At 52.6% G+C, this 16,570-nt stretch overlaps 1 protein-coding gene across 7 annotated transcripts in view; it reads left to right on the plus strand.

The window, feature by feature from the left end:
- The window catches only part of SLC45A3 (solute carrier family 45 member 3), a 33,500-nt gene that overhangs the window by 11,749 nt on the left and 5,181 nt on the right, over positions 1-16,570 (plus strand). For 5 of the 7 annotated variants that reach the window (XR_008210186.1, XM_052698496.1, XM_052698495.1 and 2 more), the window contains 3 exons: positions 12,331-12,719; positions 12,989-13,816; positions 14,777-15,042. Coding sequence is in view for 6 of the 7 variants with exons in the window: in XM_052698496.1 (XP_052554456.1) it covers positions 12,331-12,719; positions 12,989-13,816; positions 14,777-15,042 (1,483 nt within the window). In the remaining variant the exon portion in view is untranslated. Of the gene's footprint in view, positions 1-4,950; positions 5,115-8,406; positions 8,548-12,330; positions 12,720-12,988; positions 13,817-14,776; positions 15,043-16,570 lie in introns of those variants that run through there. The other 2 variants (XM_052698498.1, XM_052698499.1) reach the window with 2 other exon arrangements.

The raw sequence follows: 16,570 nt of genomic DNA on the forward strand, positions 1-16,570 counted from the left end.
CTCGCTGTGGACAGCACAGAGAAAGCAACCCAGCTTGGAGCAGATCCGGGTGTGTGGCTGGTTTAGTCCTCCATACGGGCTCAGGAGAGAAGCGTCTGTGTTTGTGTGTGTAACGTGAGAATAACCAGGGATTTATAGAAATAGAACATGAGTAAGAACTTCAAAAGCACCCAAATGATTTGGGCACCGGAATCATGCGGGCGCTCCTGAAAAACGTGTACCAGCCTTTAAACCATCCCTGTTATTCGCCCTGCCTGCAATTTGCTTCTCATTTTTGGTGAGCTGGACCTGCCCGACCCACAGCTCACAGTGTTGGCCTTCAGTGGGAGCAGCACAGAGCTGAGAGCAGCAATCCCTGCAGAGCCTTCAGGCTCTGAAAGTTATTCCTGCACGATGCTGTGGGAGCCAAGAGGGCTCAGCTTATGGGATTTGGGGGGAAAAAAAGGGTTAGAAACTTGATATGGATAGCAAGAATCTCTAGAATTAATAGGAAATTAAATGAGGGCTTTGCAAGGGATATAAATCCCTGTATTTTGGGGCAGAAGCCAATCTTAGGATGTAGAGAGAAGCTTCACCTTGTGGGGAGTTTCTCCCTGTGCTGTTTGCTGGTGGGTTTGTTGCCTTGCAGCTCACTGTGTACATAGCTGGTGTGGGGTCTTCTCCTCTTCTGGAAGAGCTTCTGGTTGAGCAGCACTGAGCTCAAACCTCGTGGCTGTGCGTTGCAGCAGCCTGGAGGTACCTGCATATAAAGCATATAAATCCCATGGGCTGCTCTCTGAGCTTATCATCACTGTTATACAGCAGAGTGACAGCAGGTGCTGAGCTTATTCCAGACAGCATCTCTTTTGGAAGCTCGTAGCCTATTGTTGCCAGCAGTGAGATATGCTGTGTGAGAAGCCAGAATCTCCAGGCTGGTGGCTGAGTTGGAAAGTGAAACCCTTTGGTTTGCTTGCTCATTGCCAGAGTCCCTAGGAGAGATGGGTGTGCGTGTGGCACACCTCCTGCTAAGCTTCCCCCAGGGGCACTCTGTGGCCACATGTATTCCTGCCGTGAGCTCACAGCTCTCTCTGAAATAAATAATCAAGTTTAAAAGTAATAAAAACCCAAGCAGCCCAATCCTGTAGAGAAGCCACTGGTAGGAGCTTTGCCAGCATGTGTACCGAAGAAGCTGGTTCTGAAAGCATCTATGCAACAACTATGCAACAGCAAAGCAGCAGGGCAGGGGTGGCTCTTAGATGTGTGGGACTCCCTGAATGTGTTTCTATGAATGCTTTGGGGAGGTGGCAGCTGCTCCGTGATGTCCCTGCCTCACTCTGAGCACCTGAACCCGGAGCTGTTTGTGTTGGGTCCACTGAGGGTTTGCAGGTTGCTTCCAAGAACTGTATGAAAGCAAATGGAAACAGATCTGGATGCCCTCTAGGGTTTATACACGATGCTGCTAATCTGTACCACTCTTTATGTGTTGTTTCTATGGCTCTAGACTGGTTTAAAGTAGGTAGGATGCCATTCAGGAGCACCCAGGTGGGGTCTATTTCTTGTGCTGCTGTTATTTATCACTGCTTTAAGAATCTCTGAATCCAGTTTTGTGTTATAGAGCTGCAGAAAGTTGCTGATGTACCAACAAAGCCATTGAGCTGCTTGTTCTGAAGACATGGATATACAAAGCACCCATTTTATTATGATTTTACACGCGCTGTTCCTTGGAGGTCCTCAGATTTGTTCCCTCCTTGTTTTCATATCCTAGCATGGCAGTTCCTCTCGCAGCCCAAAACTATGAGTTTAATTTTGCTGTCCTGCACGAGAGGAGAAGCAGACCTCATGAATTCTCACTCTCCAATTGCTGCCTGCACACCGACCTCCAGGGCCTGTCCCATCTCACATTGGAGGGAAGCCTTGCTGGAGAAGCACATGAGAATGGCCTGTGAGGTCTGAGGTCCTTCTCTTCCATGCAGGGAGCGGGCTGGCTCTCCCTTTGCTCTGCTGGGAGCTGAAGTTCTCTGTGGCTGTTTGTCTCCAGGAGTTAAGACTTAAGGAAAAATGCAAATATAATGAGTGCAGTGACTCAAATCCGTGCGAGATGTCGGCACTCAAATGACGTTAATGTTCTTGCAGAGCAGGCTAGAGCCAATTTGTGCACAGTTGAGGAGAGCATCCGGATCCTGCTTTGGATTTACGGGTTACGACTTTTGCTGAGATGGGGCATGCAATAAAACTCAGAAATTGCGCTTTCCTTCCCCAGTGTTAGCAGCGATCCTGCTGGGATCTGACCTCCCAGTGCTCAGACCTCACACCCGCTGCTCTTCTGCCGTCTCCTCCCAACTACCTGCATTTTATTTATAGGAAGAAAGCAGACAAGTGGCTCTTTGCTCAGTGGATGTAGGTGTGCCCGCCCTGTCCTCTCCAAGGACACCAAGAGTTGCCTGCTGTTGAATTCACGCTGGCTGCAGAGCAGTGCTCTGTCTGGAGCTGCTCTGATCCTCTGCTTGGAGAGAGAGCACCCAACGTGGCTCAGTGATCCACAGCATCTGGGCCAACGTGCTGCTGCTGGATGTCCTCCCTCTGCAGCGCTTGTTGCTTGCGCTGCTCTCTGCAGGATGTTCCTGCTTTGCTTGGAGCTGTGCAAACAGAATAAAGGATTGTTCCACTTGCAGAGAGAGCGCCCTTGTAGGTCTGGGCTGGAGGCAGCTCGTAAATACAAAGAGATGGAGCACAAAGAAGCAATGAGAGGACAGCAGCTTTCCATTTCCATGAGTACCAGGTACCGATGTGTGGTGACAGGAGGGGGCTTTGTGTGGGTGCTGCTGGATCCAAGAGGTGTGCTGTGACAAACAGCTGCTGTGTGCACGGCGGTGGGAGCAGCTGGAGCTGTGCTGGAACAAAAGGCTGCTGTGCTGCAGCCAAGGCCGGAGCAGCAATTATTGGGTTGGGAAGGGTGGCTTTTCCTGAGGACTGACTAAAACCAGGTTTGGGAGAGTGGCAAAGTGTGGTCTGGAGGGGGGTCAGACCATGCAGGTGAAGAGAAGGGCGTGAGGGCAACTAGAGGAAGGGCAGATGGGAAGGGTGCTTCCAGCTGTGAAGTCCCTCAGCCTTCAGGTATTATTCTTGCAACCTCAGTGCTTGAGATCCGTCCATCCACTGGATAAACTGCTGGAGAATGTGCTGTTTGGGAGCAGCCCTGCAGCAGTGAATGATTCAACAGGGCCTCTTTCATCTTTGATTTCTGTGAACACAGTCTATGTTTGTGCTGTCCCTTCTTCTTCCCCCCCCCAGCTACTTCCATTCATCACTGTTTGTGTCCAACACCGATAGCCACAAATGAGCCTTTGGGGCAAGAGCAGGGAATGCTGGCAATCCCCTCCGTTAGCAGGACAGTGCCACTGGGACTAGTTAGCACATGCTGGTGTGGAGCCAGAACAGCCAGGGTCGGTGCTGGTGATAACCCCTGTGTCCTGGCTCTTGCTGGGCATGGCAGCACTGTGTGGCCCCACATGAGTTGCCTGGAGCACCCTGCAGGGATAGCAGAGGTCCTTCTGCTTCATCTGTGGCTCGCTAAACTTTACTCCAGTAAACGTAGGCAATGTGGAGAGAATGATCCCACCTCTGCTTGGAGAGTCTGCACTGCACAATCTCCCACTTAGCCTCTGCTGCTACAGCAAACCTTTTCAGCAAGTGCTGAGTAACTTTGGAGCTCAGATCGCCTCCTGCCCGTCCTCCCTGATGGATGCACTCCCCACCAAGGCACGAATCTAAGCAACAGACGTTCTGCAAAACTCAGGAAGATTTGGACCTGAACTCCTCGCTGGTACCTGGAGCTGGAAGCCTGGTTGTGAGGAGAGGTGAGGGGTGCACAATGCTTTGCTCCATTTGCTGCCTATAGGAATTGCAGCTTTGAGATTTGTCTTCTCAGAAGGAAAATCCTCCCCTTCCTGATGGATCACAGAATTGTAGGGGTTGGAAGGGACCTCCAGACATCATCGAGTCCAACCCCCTGCCAAAGCAGGTTCCCTACAGCAAGTCGGTGGTGCTGTGAGTTCTGCATGGATGGCTACGGCACGACACGGAATCCTTGCATGTGTGGAGTCCTTGATACACAAAACTGATCATGAGAATGAGGAAAGCAGAAGACTCCTGAAGTTCTCTCTAACAATCTCTCAGTGAAGCTTATCTGCTTTAAAAAATACCATCTGACTGCTTCTTATCTTTGTTGTTATCTCGACGGTTTCGGGCAGAAGTGAAATCGTAGAATCTCTCATTTTCAGACCCAAACCTCATGACTGGTCTGTTGTAATGAGGAACGACCTCTTGGCTGCTGACAGAGCCCGTGCAGAGCTCCGCTACCCTGGGTGCATGGAAATGCTGCTGCTCCTGTAGCGTTGCAGCAGCTCGTTTGCCTCTCACGTGCTCAGGGACCGATGTGATGGACGGGGCTCTGCACTCACAGCTGTCCTGGGGCTGTTCCTCACACTGCAAAAGCTCTTTGTCTCATTCAAAGCCATGACCTCATTTTTAGAGACAGAAAACAGAGAGGGAGAAACCCACCAACCTGCCAGCGGGGGTCAAAGGGCTCCTGAGCGATATGTTAGCATCCAGCTTCTGCGACGGGGACACAAATAACTGGAATTGCAGACCAGAAAATTACCATGAAAAAATGGACTAACTAGCATGTGATTACAAAAGAGCCCATTCGTTCTGTGTGTGTCTAGGACTCAAAGTCTGTCCTTTGAGGAAGAGCGTGAGGTCACGCTCCCAAAACTTGAAGCAAAAGGGGCTGCAGAGGTCTGTGCTGGTTGCAGTGCCGTGCTGCTGGGTCCGGCTGCTCTCCTCTCTTCCCCATACACAGACCTGGGACATCAGTGCTGTTCCTGTGACTGTCACAAGTTTCCAAGTAAAGCCAGAAATGGAGAAGCCTTCTGATGGGCTGGAAGTCCCAGAGCTGTGCTGGAAGCAGGAGGGGCAGCAGGGACTCAGGCGTGCCGTTACGCAGCAATTTGTGCTTTGCGTGGAAACCACGAGTTCCAATTTCACTTCCCGTTTTCTCAGCCCTGCAAGCAGCCGTGGCAAAGCAGATGCCGTGTGAAGCAGCTGGGGTTTCTGCCCTCTCTTCTCTGTAACAGGTGGGGATTTTTTTTTTCTTCTAGTCAGCACCAGTGATTAAAGCTCAGCAGTTGTGTGTCGTGAGCTGCGCTGGGACAGCCGTGTGTTTTCTACACGTGCTGAAAGTCATCCTCCAGAGCTGAGCTTGCACTTCATGCTCGTGCTGGATGCCAGAGGTGATCCAAAAAGCCCACAGCATCATTTTAGATACCTGCAGTGGAGGGAAAAGTGGATTCAATATTGAAGAGTTTTGGTGAGCGTGGTCTTCCTTTGGCTTTGCACTGCTTGTGGGGAGCACCTGGAAAAGCCCATTGCGTGCATCAGTGCTCTGCAGGGCTCTGTGGGATTGCATGGATTGACACTGGGGTTGGGGTCTCATCTCAGAAGAGGGCTGGGGCTGCTCTGGGCACGGCCACCACCTCCATCTCTTCCCAGCACACAGCAGTGGGGTGCACACTGCATTGGTTCTATGGGGCTGAGCTCCTATAGGGCACTGTCCCTCATCCACAGTGTCCCTCTCCTGTTCCTCGCTGCCTGGTGTTCCCTTCACAACATTGTGCAGAGGGCTGTGGCAGCTGGGTGGAGCGTTTCAGGCTCAAGTGTAATTTCAGTGCCTTTAAAAGCCTTAGCAGCACTTTCTTATTTTTTTTTTCTTATTTTTTCCTCCTCCCTTCTGAAGAGGACAGCAACGCCTGCAAGGGATAATTTGATGGATTACCCTGCAGGACTGGAGTGGGGGGAGCTCTCCATAATCCCCTTTGTGGGCCTGCTGGATGGGCACAGAGTGAGAACCCCCAGAGAAAAGGACTCAGCAGGGTGGGCTCTGCACACTGACAGATAAATACAGACGCTGCTCATGAGGTGCTGGATATAATCTGGGCCCATTACGGCACTGCTGAGAAGGGGGGCACCTGCAGGGGGCTTTTCTCATTTATTTTCCTCCTCTCCAGTTTGATTTAGGTTTTTATTCTCTTGCTAAAAATAATTATAACTTAAAAAAAGAAAAAGAGGGAGGGGGTGGAGGAAAGGCTGAGTCAGAGCAAGTGATGGGTGCAGTACTTTAAACAGCAGAAATGAACTCGAGCAGAAAGCGGAACTGCATCATCTTGTTTCCTCCTCCCACCCTCAGAACAGGGGCTTCTCTTGTGAGTGAAAGCAAGAGCTCAGGCTGTGCCATAGCAAAAGAAAGCTGCAGCTCTGATGTAGAGCCCCAAGCCACGTCTGGGGGTCTGGGGCTGCTCCACGCAGAGCTGGTTTCAGCTCAGGATGAGTGGTGATGAGGAGTGATGCTCTGCAGCGGCAGCCCTGTTGGTGCAGATGAAGAACTGTGGAGCGCTGGGCAGGCAGGGCAGAGCTCTCCCTGCTTCTGGAAAGTCTCCTCTCTATGTGAGCAGTGCAGCTAACCAGGACAGGAAAGCATCCTTTCCTTATGTGCATTCTTAAAAACACATTCTGACCCTCTCCTCCATCTCATAGAGACCTTTGTTTGCTGCTCGTAGCCTGCCCCAGTGCCTTTGCTTTGTCCAGTTGATCAGAAGGGGGACAGATCTTGACCTGCTCCTCACATCCTTTCTGCTGCAAAGCAAGGACGGTGCTCAGCACTCACCTGCCTCCTCCCCCTGCTCCCAGGTGGCCATGGATGGATCGCAACAGCTCTGAGGTGGCAGGGCTGGAAGCTGCATCCCAAACCCCATCCTAGTGAGCTCCAGCAGCCATGGATAAGGTGGCACGGTGTGGTTTGGTGGCCCACAGCCCCCTGAAAATGTGTGCAAGCATGCATTGGGCAGGGATCCGTCTGTCCTTCGAGGAAATGCCAAGCATGAGTGGAGCTGTGCCCTTTTGGTAGCTCTGAGAGCAGCGAAACCGAACGGGTGGGTGCTGCAGGGAGGTGATTCCACGCAGCACCAAAGCACAGCTCTCAATCTCAACAAATTGCAATGCCTCGTTATGAACAAACATGGAAGGCATTGGAGCCGCTCTGGGCATCCCCCAAGGCATCTGTAGCACCCAGTGCTTATCCTGGATTCATATCTCCCAGCATCTGAGCTGCTGGGTGCTGTGGGGTAAGGGAGGGGATTTCAAACAGGCAGTGGCACTCGGGTCTTGTTCTGGTCTAAGGGGATTTCCACCCGCTGCTGCTCCTTCTCTAAGCCGAGCTGCCCATATAATGGAGCCCTGAGCTCAAAGGAAACGCAGAGTTAATTCACAGAGCCTAAATACATCACGATTCTCCCATTAATGATCACTCCCCTCTCCCCACGCTGTGAATGGGGTCAAGGAGATTTGAAAGGGGAGGGAGAGGAGGGGGGTAAGGGGAGAGGGTCAGGAGAGGTCAGGTGAGTTTTCCATTTCATCCCGCGCGAGGCTGCCAGAGCTATTCTCCATGGTGTATTTCACATTCAGCTGCGGTGAATGGACACTGATAGCTGTGAAAGGATCTGGCACTGTATGAACAGCCCTTCCCTAAGCGCTCGCTCTTGTGCTCGCTCCCACCCTTTTCTTCCACAGGGCTTCCAGGGAGCGGGGAATTAATAACGTTCATAAAGAGCCCCCTTGGAAGGTTGGAAATGTAACGTTGCGGGTGTGAATGGAAACCCAAGGGCTGACAATACCCTGCGCCCTCCCCTCTCTCTCTCTCTGCTGCTCGTGGGGAATGCGGTTCTGCATCCAATCTGTGGCACGGAGGGGAGGCAAGGTGTGAGGCTGCGCCACCTGCAGCCCCTGCCCAGCAGCACTGCCTGCCTCCAGCCTTGGCAATTAGGTGGGGTGATTATTTCCTGCATACGAAAGAGCTCGGCTTATTACGGAGCCCTGGCAGGTTGCAAACAACAGGAGAATCTCATCCTCTGTGGTCTGACGGTTGCTGCAGCTGTTTGTTAACCAGGGCTAGGTGCATGGCAGCCGTAAATCAGGGAGGTTGTAGCTGCGTGCAGGGAGATCTCAGCTCTTCTGTGCCTGCAGTGACTGGGAAGATTAAGGAGAAGTAAGATGTGGATCCTCCTGAGGAGCCCACGAGTTTTTCTAAGCTGCACAACTGCACCCAAACTCTACTTTTAATATATTTCTCCAGGTGCTGTGAGGTTTGTGCCATCTGAAAGCAAAAGCTGTGACCCGGAGCCTCTGCCCTGAGAAAGGAAGTGGGAGGTTAACTTTCTACGTGCTGTACTGCTCTGTGAATGAGTCCCTGTGTGTGATATCAGCAGTGCATTCAGTGTTTCCGTGTGCCTGTGCACCTGCTGGCACATTGCTGGGGTTTGCACTGGGCTTCCCCCTGCATGGCCATGCTGTACCTGCAATGCTTTGAGACGGGGAGAATGTGTGTCAGAGCTTTTCTGTAGTGGGCACTGCCCTCAGGCCATGGCAATGGCACGCATCCCATGTGCCAGCCCAACACCTGGGAGGAAATGGACACCCTGAAGTTGATTTTCTTGGCTTCACCCCTGGTGCTGCCAGGTGAGTGGGATGCAGGCAGCCCAGCCTGCCTTCCTCCTGGGTGCTTTCAGGGAGGGGAGCGGGTGCAGGAGGCACCAGGGGTGCAGCCCTTCGTGTCCTGGCTCTGGGTGCTGGGCAGGCTGAGGTGGGGTGGGTGGTAAGAGCTGCTCCAGGACCGCCCTCCTCCTGGTGCCAGCTGAAAGCCTCCAGGTGTTGATCTGCTGTTTCTCTGTAGAGGAAGGAAAGGAAAAGTTTGGTTTGCAAGCTTAAAACTAAAATAGAAAGGCGGAGTGAAAAGGTGCTGCGTTTCTCCTGCAGGAGCAGAGGAAAAGCCTTAGTGCTCACAGCAGGTGATGTCCTCCCCAAGGCACCACAACTCAGTGAAAGCTGGGAGAAAGTCTCACATGTGGCTCCTTCTGCTTCTGTGTGCAGGAAATCTTAGGCAGAGAGTGGGGGGTGGCTGTTACCCTTGTCAAGGCGCTTGGCATTGTGTCCAAACATTATTTGTGTTGTAGCAGCTTGGGGAAACTGAGGCCAGAGGGCAAAAAGTGCTTTCTGTCCTGCAGCTTTCTGGCCAGCCACCCCAGCTGATGATGGAGGGGTCTTCAGCACGAGGTGCATCAGGTCCCACTGCATTGGAGGAGCAGTGTTCTGCTACCTCGTGTGTAAGGAATGAATGAATGCTACTGAGCTGCAGATCTCTCCCCTGCATTGAGATGAAGGGTCAGAGCAGCAGCTCCAAGCAGTCCTCCAGCAGAATCTGCCAGACAAATATCTCTGGAAGAGGTTAGCATTTTAAATGAGGTGTCAGGTCTTCTGCTGGGCCTGTTGCTCAGAGCCAGGTGTCACCTGTAGAGCTGAAGGCAACATCTCATCGTCTTGTAATAAAATAATAATGCCCTGTTTCAGAGCCGGGCCCTTCAGCAGGCAGGAGCAGCGTGGTCCTTCAGCTCCATTTGCACATCCCTGCCCTGTCACCTGCACTGCAGAGGAGCCGTTTGCAAAGCACCAGCAGATCAGAGGTGACACCAATGCAGGGCTTTGGGCAAGGTTCAGCTGTGAGCCAGTGTCTGGGCATTTCCTTCTGAGCTGGTTTGGGACGAGGGGCTCTGTGAGGCTGCTGCTGGCAGCCTGTGTTTGCTCAGCACCATCCACAAGGGGCCCAGCTCAGGTGTGGCCGTGCTGCTAATAACACACCACGTGCTGTTATCAGCAGGCAGGGAGGGCCCTGAAACCAAACCCTCGTGTGTACCTGCTGCTCGGTTCCACCTCTGCTTGCCTGCACACCACTTAAATAGCTTTGCCTGAATGCTGTGTACCCGGGCTTGGCTCAGAGGAGTGCTGCAGGGATCTGCTGTCCTGCTCAGCATGGAGGAGGTGAGTACTGGCTCCTGCAAGCCTGACACTTTTCCCTTTTCCACCTCTCTGCCCCGTCCTTGCAGACCAACAGGCTTTTGGAGTCTGCGCTGGCAGTTCCTTCCAACTCAGCCCCTCTGCGGGCAAAATAAAGAGGTAATGAACAAACACTGGGGCAGAATGCAGCTTAAAGAGCAGGAGATGCATGATCATCTGTTGTCTGTGACTTGGTTGCTGCTGCTAAGTTCTGATCTCTGGCTGCCCATGGGTATCACCACTGGGTACAATGAGATCTGTTTCCCTCATTGAAGTCCTTTGAGGGTGTAGAGAGGGGAAGAGATGGGTCTCTTCTTTTTTACTGGCGAGAAATTCAGCCTCTCTCCCTTAAGCCAAAGTTCTCAGGCAGTCAGGGAGAGGTACAGCTTCCATCTTCCTCCCCAGTGCCAGCTGGTTAATCAGTGCTAGCAATATCACCAGGATAAAGAGCAGAAGATTTTATTTCCTTGTGCATACGTGTGTGTGAGGCATCATTTACTGTCTATTCAAGGTGGGATATCTTTCCCTTCATAAGCTCTCCACACCCCCAGGCTACAGCAGTGGGATTTCAGCAGCCGGTAACGCAGCATCACCCATCCAAATGCAGCTCAGAGTGGTGGAGGATCTGTGGGCTTTGCTTTGAGAGCTGCTTTTTTCCTCTGCCGGAGCCGGAGGGCTGCAGCTTAACTTCCTATCCTGAGGCTGTCAGCCAGCTGTGTACCCATCACCAAGGAGCAAGGCTGACATCCTGTGTCTGGCCCACAACTGAGAAAGGTGGTTGCTGCCCCCAGTCGCTTCCTTGCAGACCGAGTGGCTCTGAGCATAGCTGGGGCTTCTGAGTTCCTTTGAAGTGATGTGCAGAGATTAAAAGGCGAGCTGCTGCTCTCCCCCCCTCTGCTGTCAGCTCACTGTTTGACCTTGAGCGAGCCATTTAAATGTTCCCAGTTGTTAAAAGAAGATATCCTTTGTGACAGTCAAGGTCTGAGGGAGTGCGGAGAAGGAAGGTGAGGGATTCTGGTAGAAAAATAATCAGTGCTTATTGTGTGTAATTGGCAGCCTGACAGCTCCTCAGCTGGGGAGCTGCGCCCCTTCCCTACAGCAGTGAGTGATGCTTCTGTCTTTGTAAAACCTCACTGCTGCTCCTCCGGCACTGCCCAGCCATGTCCATCCCTCAGAGCTGGGGACAGGAACATGTGTTGGCCTGGAAATGTTCCCTGTAAGAGGAGATGACTTTTCCTCCAGCTGAAACAAAGAATTTATTGGGGGATAGGACTGCTAAACTGGATTTTCACCTTGTTCCTCCTGCTGGACTCACCCTGTGCTATTAAGAGAGTGCTGTACACAGCCACTGCTACCCTGCACCCAGGGATGGGGCAGGTGGAGATAAAGTGCTCCTCCTGAATGCCCCGGTGATATCCATGGTCAGGACAGCAAGACCTGCTGTGTCTGTGCAGAGAAACCCCCTGGCAGGCTGTTCAGGGAATGAGGTTAGAATGGATCAATCCCTGAGAACGAGGCAGCAGTTTGTTTTACTCCCGAAGCAACATCTGTGCAGGAGCTGAACGTCGCCCCACTGCTAAATAAACCCTCTGCCTTTCTCAGCATAACCACAGACCATCTTCCTGAGTTGCTTTTAGCAGAACAGTTTGGTGGAGGGGGCTGGATGCTGGAAGCGTTGTGCTGTTGCTTTGCTTATAGCTGGCTCAGTGGCACGCTCCTTACAAACTTATAAGCAGCACCTGCTGCCTTCCCTTATTTGCTCAGACCCCGTCCGGATCTGGTGGCCTCTCCTCTTGGAAGAAAGCTGGGAAGAGGGTGCGTGTTACAGGGCAAATAAATGACTCAGACTAATGAGGAAGGTAATTGCCGCTCACTGTTAGGGATAAAGTGGGTCAGGTTTGTTTGTGAAACTCCACGGAGGCACCATCTGTTCCCTGCGCCCCGTGCTGGGGGCTGGCAGCAGGATTTGGGTGAGTGCTTCCCCAGGAGCTGGGTAGGAGGTGTCCCTATCATTAAGCGATGGCTCAAGTCTCCAGAGTGTCCCTGGGGACGCTCTGTCCTCAGACAGGGGCTCCTAATTGATTTCACTGGGAAAAGGGACGCTACGTCCTTTAGGAGGATCTGCCCTTTGTGGCTCTGTTCCATTGCAAGATGAGGCTGAGTGGGACGCCGAGGGGTCGTTAAACCTCTGCCCGAAGGCAGGATTGGATTTTCCCAAATCATTTCTGACAGGTGCCCATCTCACCTGCCGTGAGCCCTTGGGGAGCAGCCCAGCACGAGTCGCAGAAGCCCACAGCTCTCCCGGGGGCCCTTGGGTCAGGGCTGCCTCCTTCAGCTGTGATGTGTCCATGTAGCACCAGGTCTGAGCCCTTTCCCCTGCTTGTCTAACGAGCTCTCCTTTTTTTTATTTAGAGCACATCATGCGAGCAGAACGGTGAGCACAGAGCGGATCCCTGCCTGCCCACACTTGACATTACTGGGACCACATCTCTCAGCAGGAGGAAAAGGCGCTTCGTTCACCGATGCTAAAAATGGGAGGCAGCATCTGTCCAGCAGACAGGGAAAAGAAACTGCAGGCTTTGCCTGTGGGACACCGTGGGTTGTGCTGCAGTGCTGCAGCCCATGGGCAGTGAGGGACAGCATGGCTCTCAATGTGCTCCTGCACAACCGCAGGGCTCAGCTCCTGCTGCTCAACTCTCTGACGTTCGGGCTGGAGGTCTGCCTGGCTGCTGGCATCACCTACGTGCCTCCATTGCTCCTGGAAGTGGGAGTGGAAGAGAAGTTCATGACCATGGTGTTGGGTAGGCAGTTTCTCCTTCATTCCTGTGGGGTTTGTTCCTCCTTTGGGGAGCAGATGAGGGCATGCAAGTGTGTGTGTGTGTGTGTGTGTGTGTGTGTGTGTTTGGGGGGGCTGTTTGCAGGACTGCTGTGATACTGGGGCAGCCTCGTGTTTGAGGAGGAGGCTGTGACCCACTGAGTTCCAGAAATGCCCCAGGCTTTTGTTGCCGTGCACACAGATGTACGTCCCGTCCAGATCTGTCCCCTAACGCCACTTCTTTCTCTGCTCCAGGAATAGGACCTGTCCTTGGCCTGGTTTTTGTCCCACTGATTGGATCCGCCAGCGACCACTGGCACAGCAGCTATGGCCGAAGGCGGCCGTTCATCTGGGTGCTGTGCCTGGGAGTCCTGCTGAGCCTCTTCATCATCCCTCACTCCAGCACCCTGGCCAGCCTGTTTGCCCTCAATCCTCGCCCTCTGGAGATCGCCTTCCTCATCCTGGGCATTGGGCTGCTGGATTTCTGCGGTCAGGTCTGCTTCACCCCTCTGGAGGCACTGCTCTCAGACCTCTTCCAGGAGCCAGATAACTGCCGCCAGGCCTTCTCCATGTACGCCTTCATGATCAGCCTTGGGGGCTGCATTGGCTACCTGCTTCCAGCCATTGACTGGGGGGCCAGCTTTCTGGCCCCGTACCTGGGAGGACAGGAGACGTGCCTCTTCAGCCTCCTCGCTGTCATTTTCCTTGGCTGTGTGCTGGCCACGCTCTTCGTGACCGAAGAAGCAGCCGCTCAAGCAGATGCTCTGGATGGCCCAGCACTGAAGGATGCTCTCCCTAAGCCCTCGCCTTCTGCCTGCTGCTCTTGCCAGCTCTCCACGAGCCTCCTGCAGGCCAGGCACATGATGCAGGCCCTGAGAAACCTCTGCACATTGGTGCCACGGCTTCACAGCCTCTACTGCCGCATCCCCAAGGTCATCCGGCGCCTGTTTGTGGCTGAGCTCTGCAGCTGGATGGCACTCATGACTTTCATGCTGTTCTACACGGACTTTGTTGGGGAAGGGCTGTACCATGGTGTCCCCAGAGCCAAGCCAGGCACAGATGCCAGACGCCGTTATGATGAAGGTAAGAAATAAACTGGGTTGTTCGTTTTTTTTTTTCCGAGGCTACAGGAGTATTTAGAGGGAGCTGGGAATGGGTTCAGCTCTGCCAGTGATGCAAAAACACAGTTAAACTACATTTGCTGCAGCTGGGTCGGGAGAAAGCATTTTGCCATGACCCACAGTGGATCAAATAGGGAAACACATCTGTTCTTTGAGCACAGGAGTAGAGCTGGCAGTGCAGCCCTGGCCTGGGACTCGCTGTTGTTGCCTGCTGTCCTCTGTTTAGTTGCCCCAGAGCCTTGACTCCACCATTCAGCCCTTCTTTCCCCCCACAGATCTAAATCTATTATTCCTGGAGGCACTTCCCTGGCCCTCCTTCCCCAGCTGTGTACCTTGCCCTCCAGGTTTTCCACTCACTGCCTCTGCAATACACTGCCTCTTTGTGCCAAGTGTCTGTTTAACTTAGAAGGAGCTTAATTATTATTTAACACTTGCACTGTAAAGCTTCCTGCAGGTCAGGGCTGCATTGTGCTTGCAGTCACAGAAACACGTGTTGAGTAATGATCCTCGCTTCAAAGAGTTAATGCTTTTAATTCCCTGAAATCTGATAGATCTTTGCAGAGGGTGAGGCCCGGATTGCTACCGGATACGGCAGTTGCTCAGTGCTTGTTGTATGTATGCTTTCCCTTGGCTGAAGCACAATTTCTTGCTCCTTTTGTTCCGTTGCTGCTTTAGGCATCAGATAACAGATCCTGGTTTATGGGCAGGTGACAGATCTTGGCCTAGAATAAGGTGAGAACAAGAACTTTACAGAAGAACGCCATTAGGATTCCCACCTCCCATCGCCCCTGCAGTCAGGCCGAGGAGTCCAGGAGCAACGCTGTCAGACCCCGCAGGGGCAGATTGAGGCTGGAAGGTGCTCAGCTGCCTGAGGCCCATTGTGGGCCATTGTAGCAGTGTCTGACCCTCTGTTTCCCTGCAGGTGTCCGGATGGGAAGTTTGGGACTCTTTTTGCAATGCGTCACCTCCATTTTCTTTTCGACAATCATGGATCGGATGGTGAAGCAGTTTGGGACACGAGCTGTGTACCTGGCCAGCGTGGTGTTCTTCCCTGCTGCTGCCTTTGTCATGTGCCTTTCCCACAGTGTCACTGTGGTCACCATCTCTGCTGCTCTGACGGGCTTCACCTTCTCTGCACTCCAGATCCTGCCGTACACGCTGGCATCGCTGTACCATCATGAGAAACAGGTAGGGATCTGCTCTGGAGCTGCCAGCACAGCTTGGGTGTGCAGTGGGAGCACACAAAGGTTCTCTTCCTTCACCTCTTATCCCCAGGCTGTGTCCTCTCTGAAGATTCCCATGACATTTAGGAGAGAAGAGAGCTCAGCATCTTCCTGCCCTGAGCATTGCCTGCTCACGACTAGCATTAGGAAGTGTTAAGAATTGGGGTGGGAGTAGGATGGGAGAGAGAAGCGAATGAAAAGTGGTGTCCAGCATCCCTCTGTGCTCTCAAAATTGTTGACCCGAGGCCCTGTTTACAATTTTTGTCCATATAATTAAGATCAGTGAAACGTAAACTACGATTCTTCCTATCCCTCTGGCTCCAAGAAGTACAGACATTGAAACCCCTCTGACACCAGCACTAAAGCTAGTAATGCCATCCCATAGATGATATCCTTGTGGGAAAGTCTTAGGAGGTTCCTGAGTTATGCACAGGATTAATAGGAGTTTCTCTTGTGCTGCAAATGCACAATTAATTTGTGGCTTGAGAGCAGCCCTTTCATCCCCATGGTGAAATAAGGAGAAGTTCTCACTGCAGGCATCCAGATGTTCACATTGAACAAATGCTTCTGACCAACCTGTCCCGATTTGCAGCAGGCACTGTGTCCAAACAGGGAGATAAAGGAGTGCTTGGCTGGGATCTCTTACGGACGTGGCAGAACCAAACCCCACAGGCTGTGAGTGCAAAGGCCACACATCCAGCTGCTTGATGGGCAAAAGCTCCTAGTACAATGAGATGGGGCACAGCTGGGTTTGGTCTTTCTGTTGTCTTAGCTTGAAGGCTTCTCCTTCTTCCCTCAACTCCAGCAGGCTGCAGAGAGACCCACAGTAGGCATCCCCATGCAGGATGTTCTCCACCTTCATCACTTTTTTTCCTCTGACTATTGAAATCCATCATCACTTTTGCTTGCCTTCCCTCTTTCCTGCTTCTTTTCTTCCCTCTCTTTCTTTTTCACCTTTCATTTATTTGAACTGCTCCCAAACTGAATCAGCAGAGGGGCATCCAGAGCAGCTGTTACTCCCATCCCATGCAGGGTTGTGGTGACAGCTGCCAGCCCACCTTGGCTGGAGCTCCATGCTGTGTGCAGGCTCTGTAAGTCACTCCGTTCTGCTGCATGCCCTCCCATCTTTGCATAGCCACTAAACCTTGTCTGGAATGGGTGGAAAAGACCCACATGTTCTAACAGCACCCGAGGGCACGGTGAGTGGCGTGGTGAATGTTCACACGTGGGCTTGGGGAGAGGTTCCTCATTCCCACCACTTGCCATCAAATGTAGAGGGAGACGAAGCTGCTGATGGTGGCAGCAGCCCCTGGGTTGTGTGCTGTATTACGTGGGCTGATCTGAGAGCATAAATCCTCACCATGCTCACTCCTGTGAGCATCTGAAGTCCTAACCTGAGCAGGATTCTGGGAGCATCGATGCAAAAGGCTGGAAATGTGGGGCACATCCAAGTTTGGATCACACAGTGCCCTTCCTGGTGGTAGCAGGAGCCA

The sequence above is a fragment of the Tympanuchus pallidicinctus genome, unplaced genomic scaffold, assembly GCF_026119805.1.
Source record: "Tympanuchus pallidicinctus isolate F22 unplaced genomic scaffold, pur_lepc_1.0 scaffold32, whole genome shotgun sequence".
NCBI classification, from domain to species: domain Eukaryota; kingdom Metazoa; phylum Chordata; class Aves; order Galliformes; family Phasianidae; genus Tympanuchus; species Tympanuchus pallidicinctus.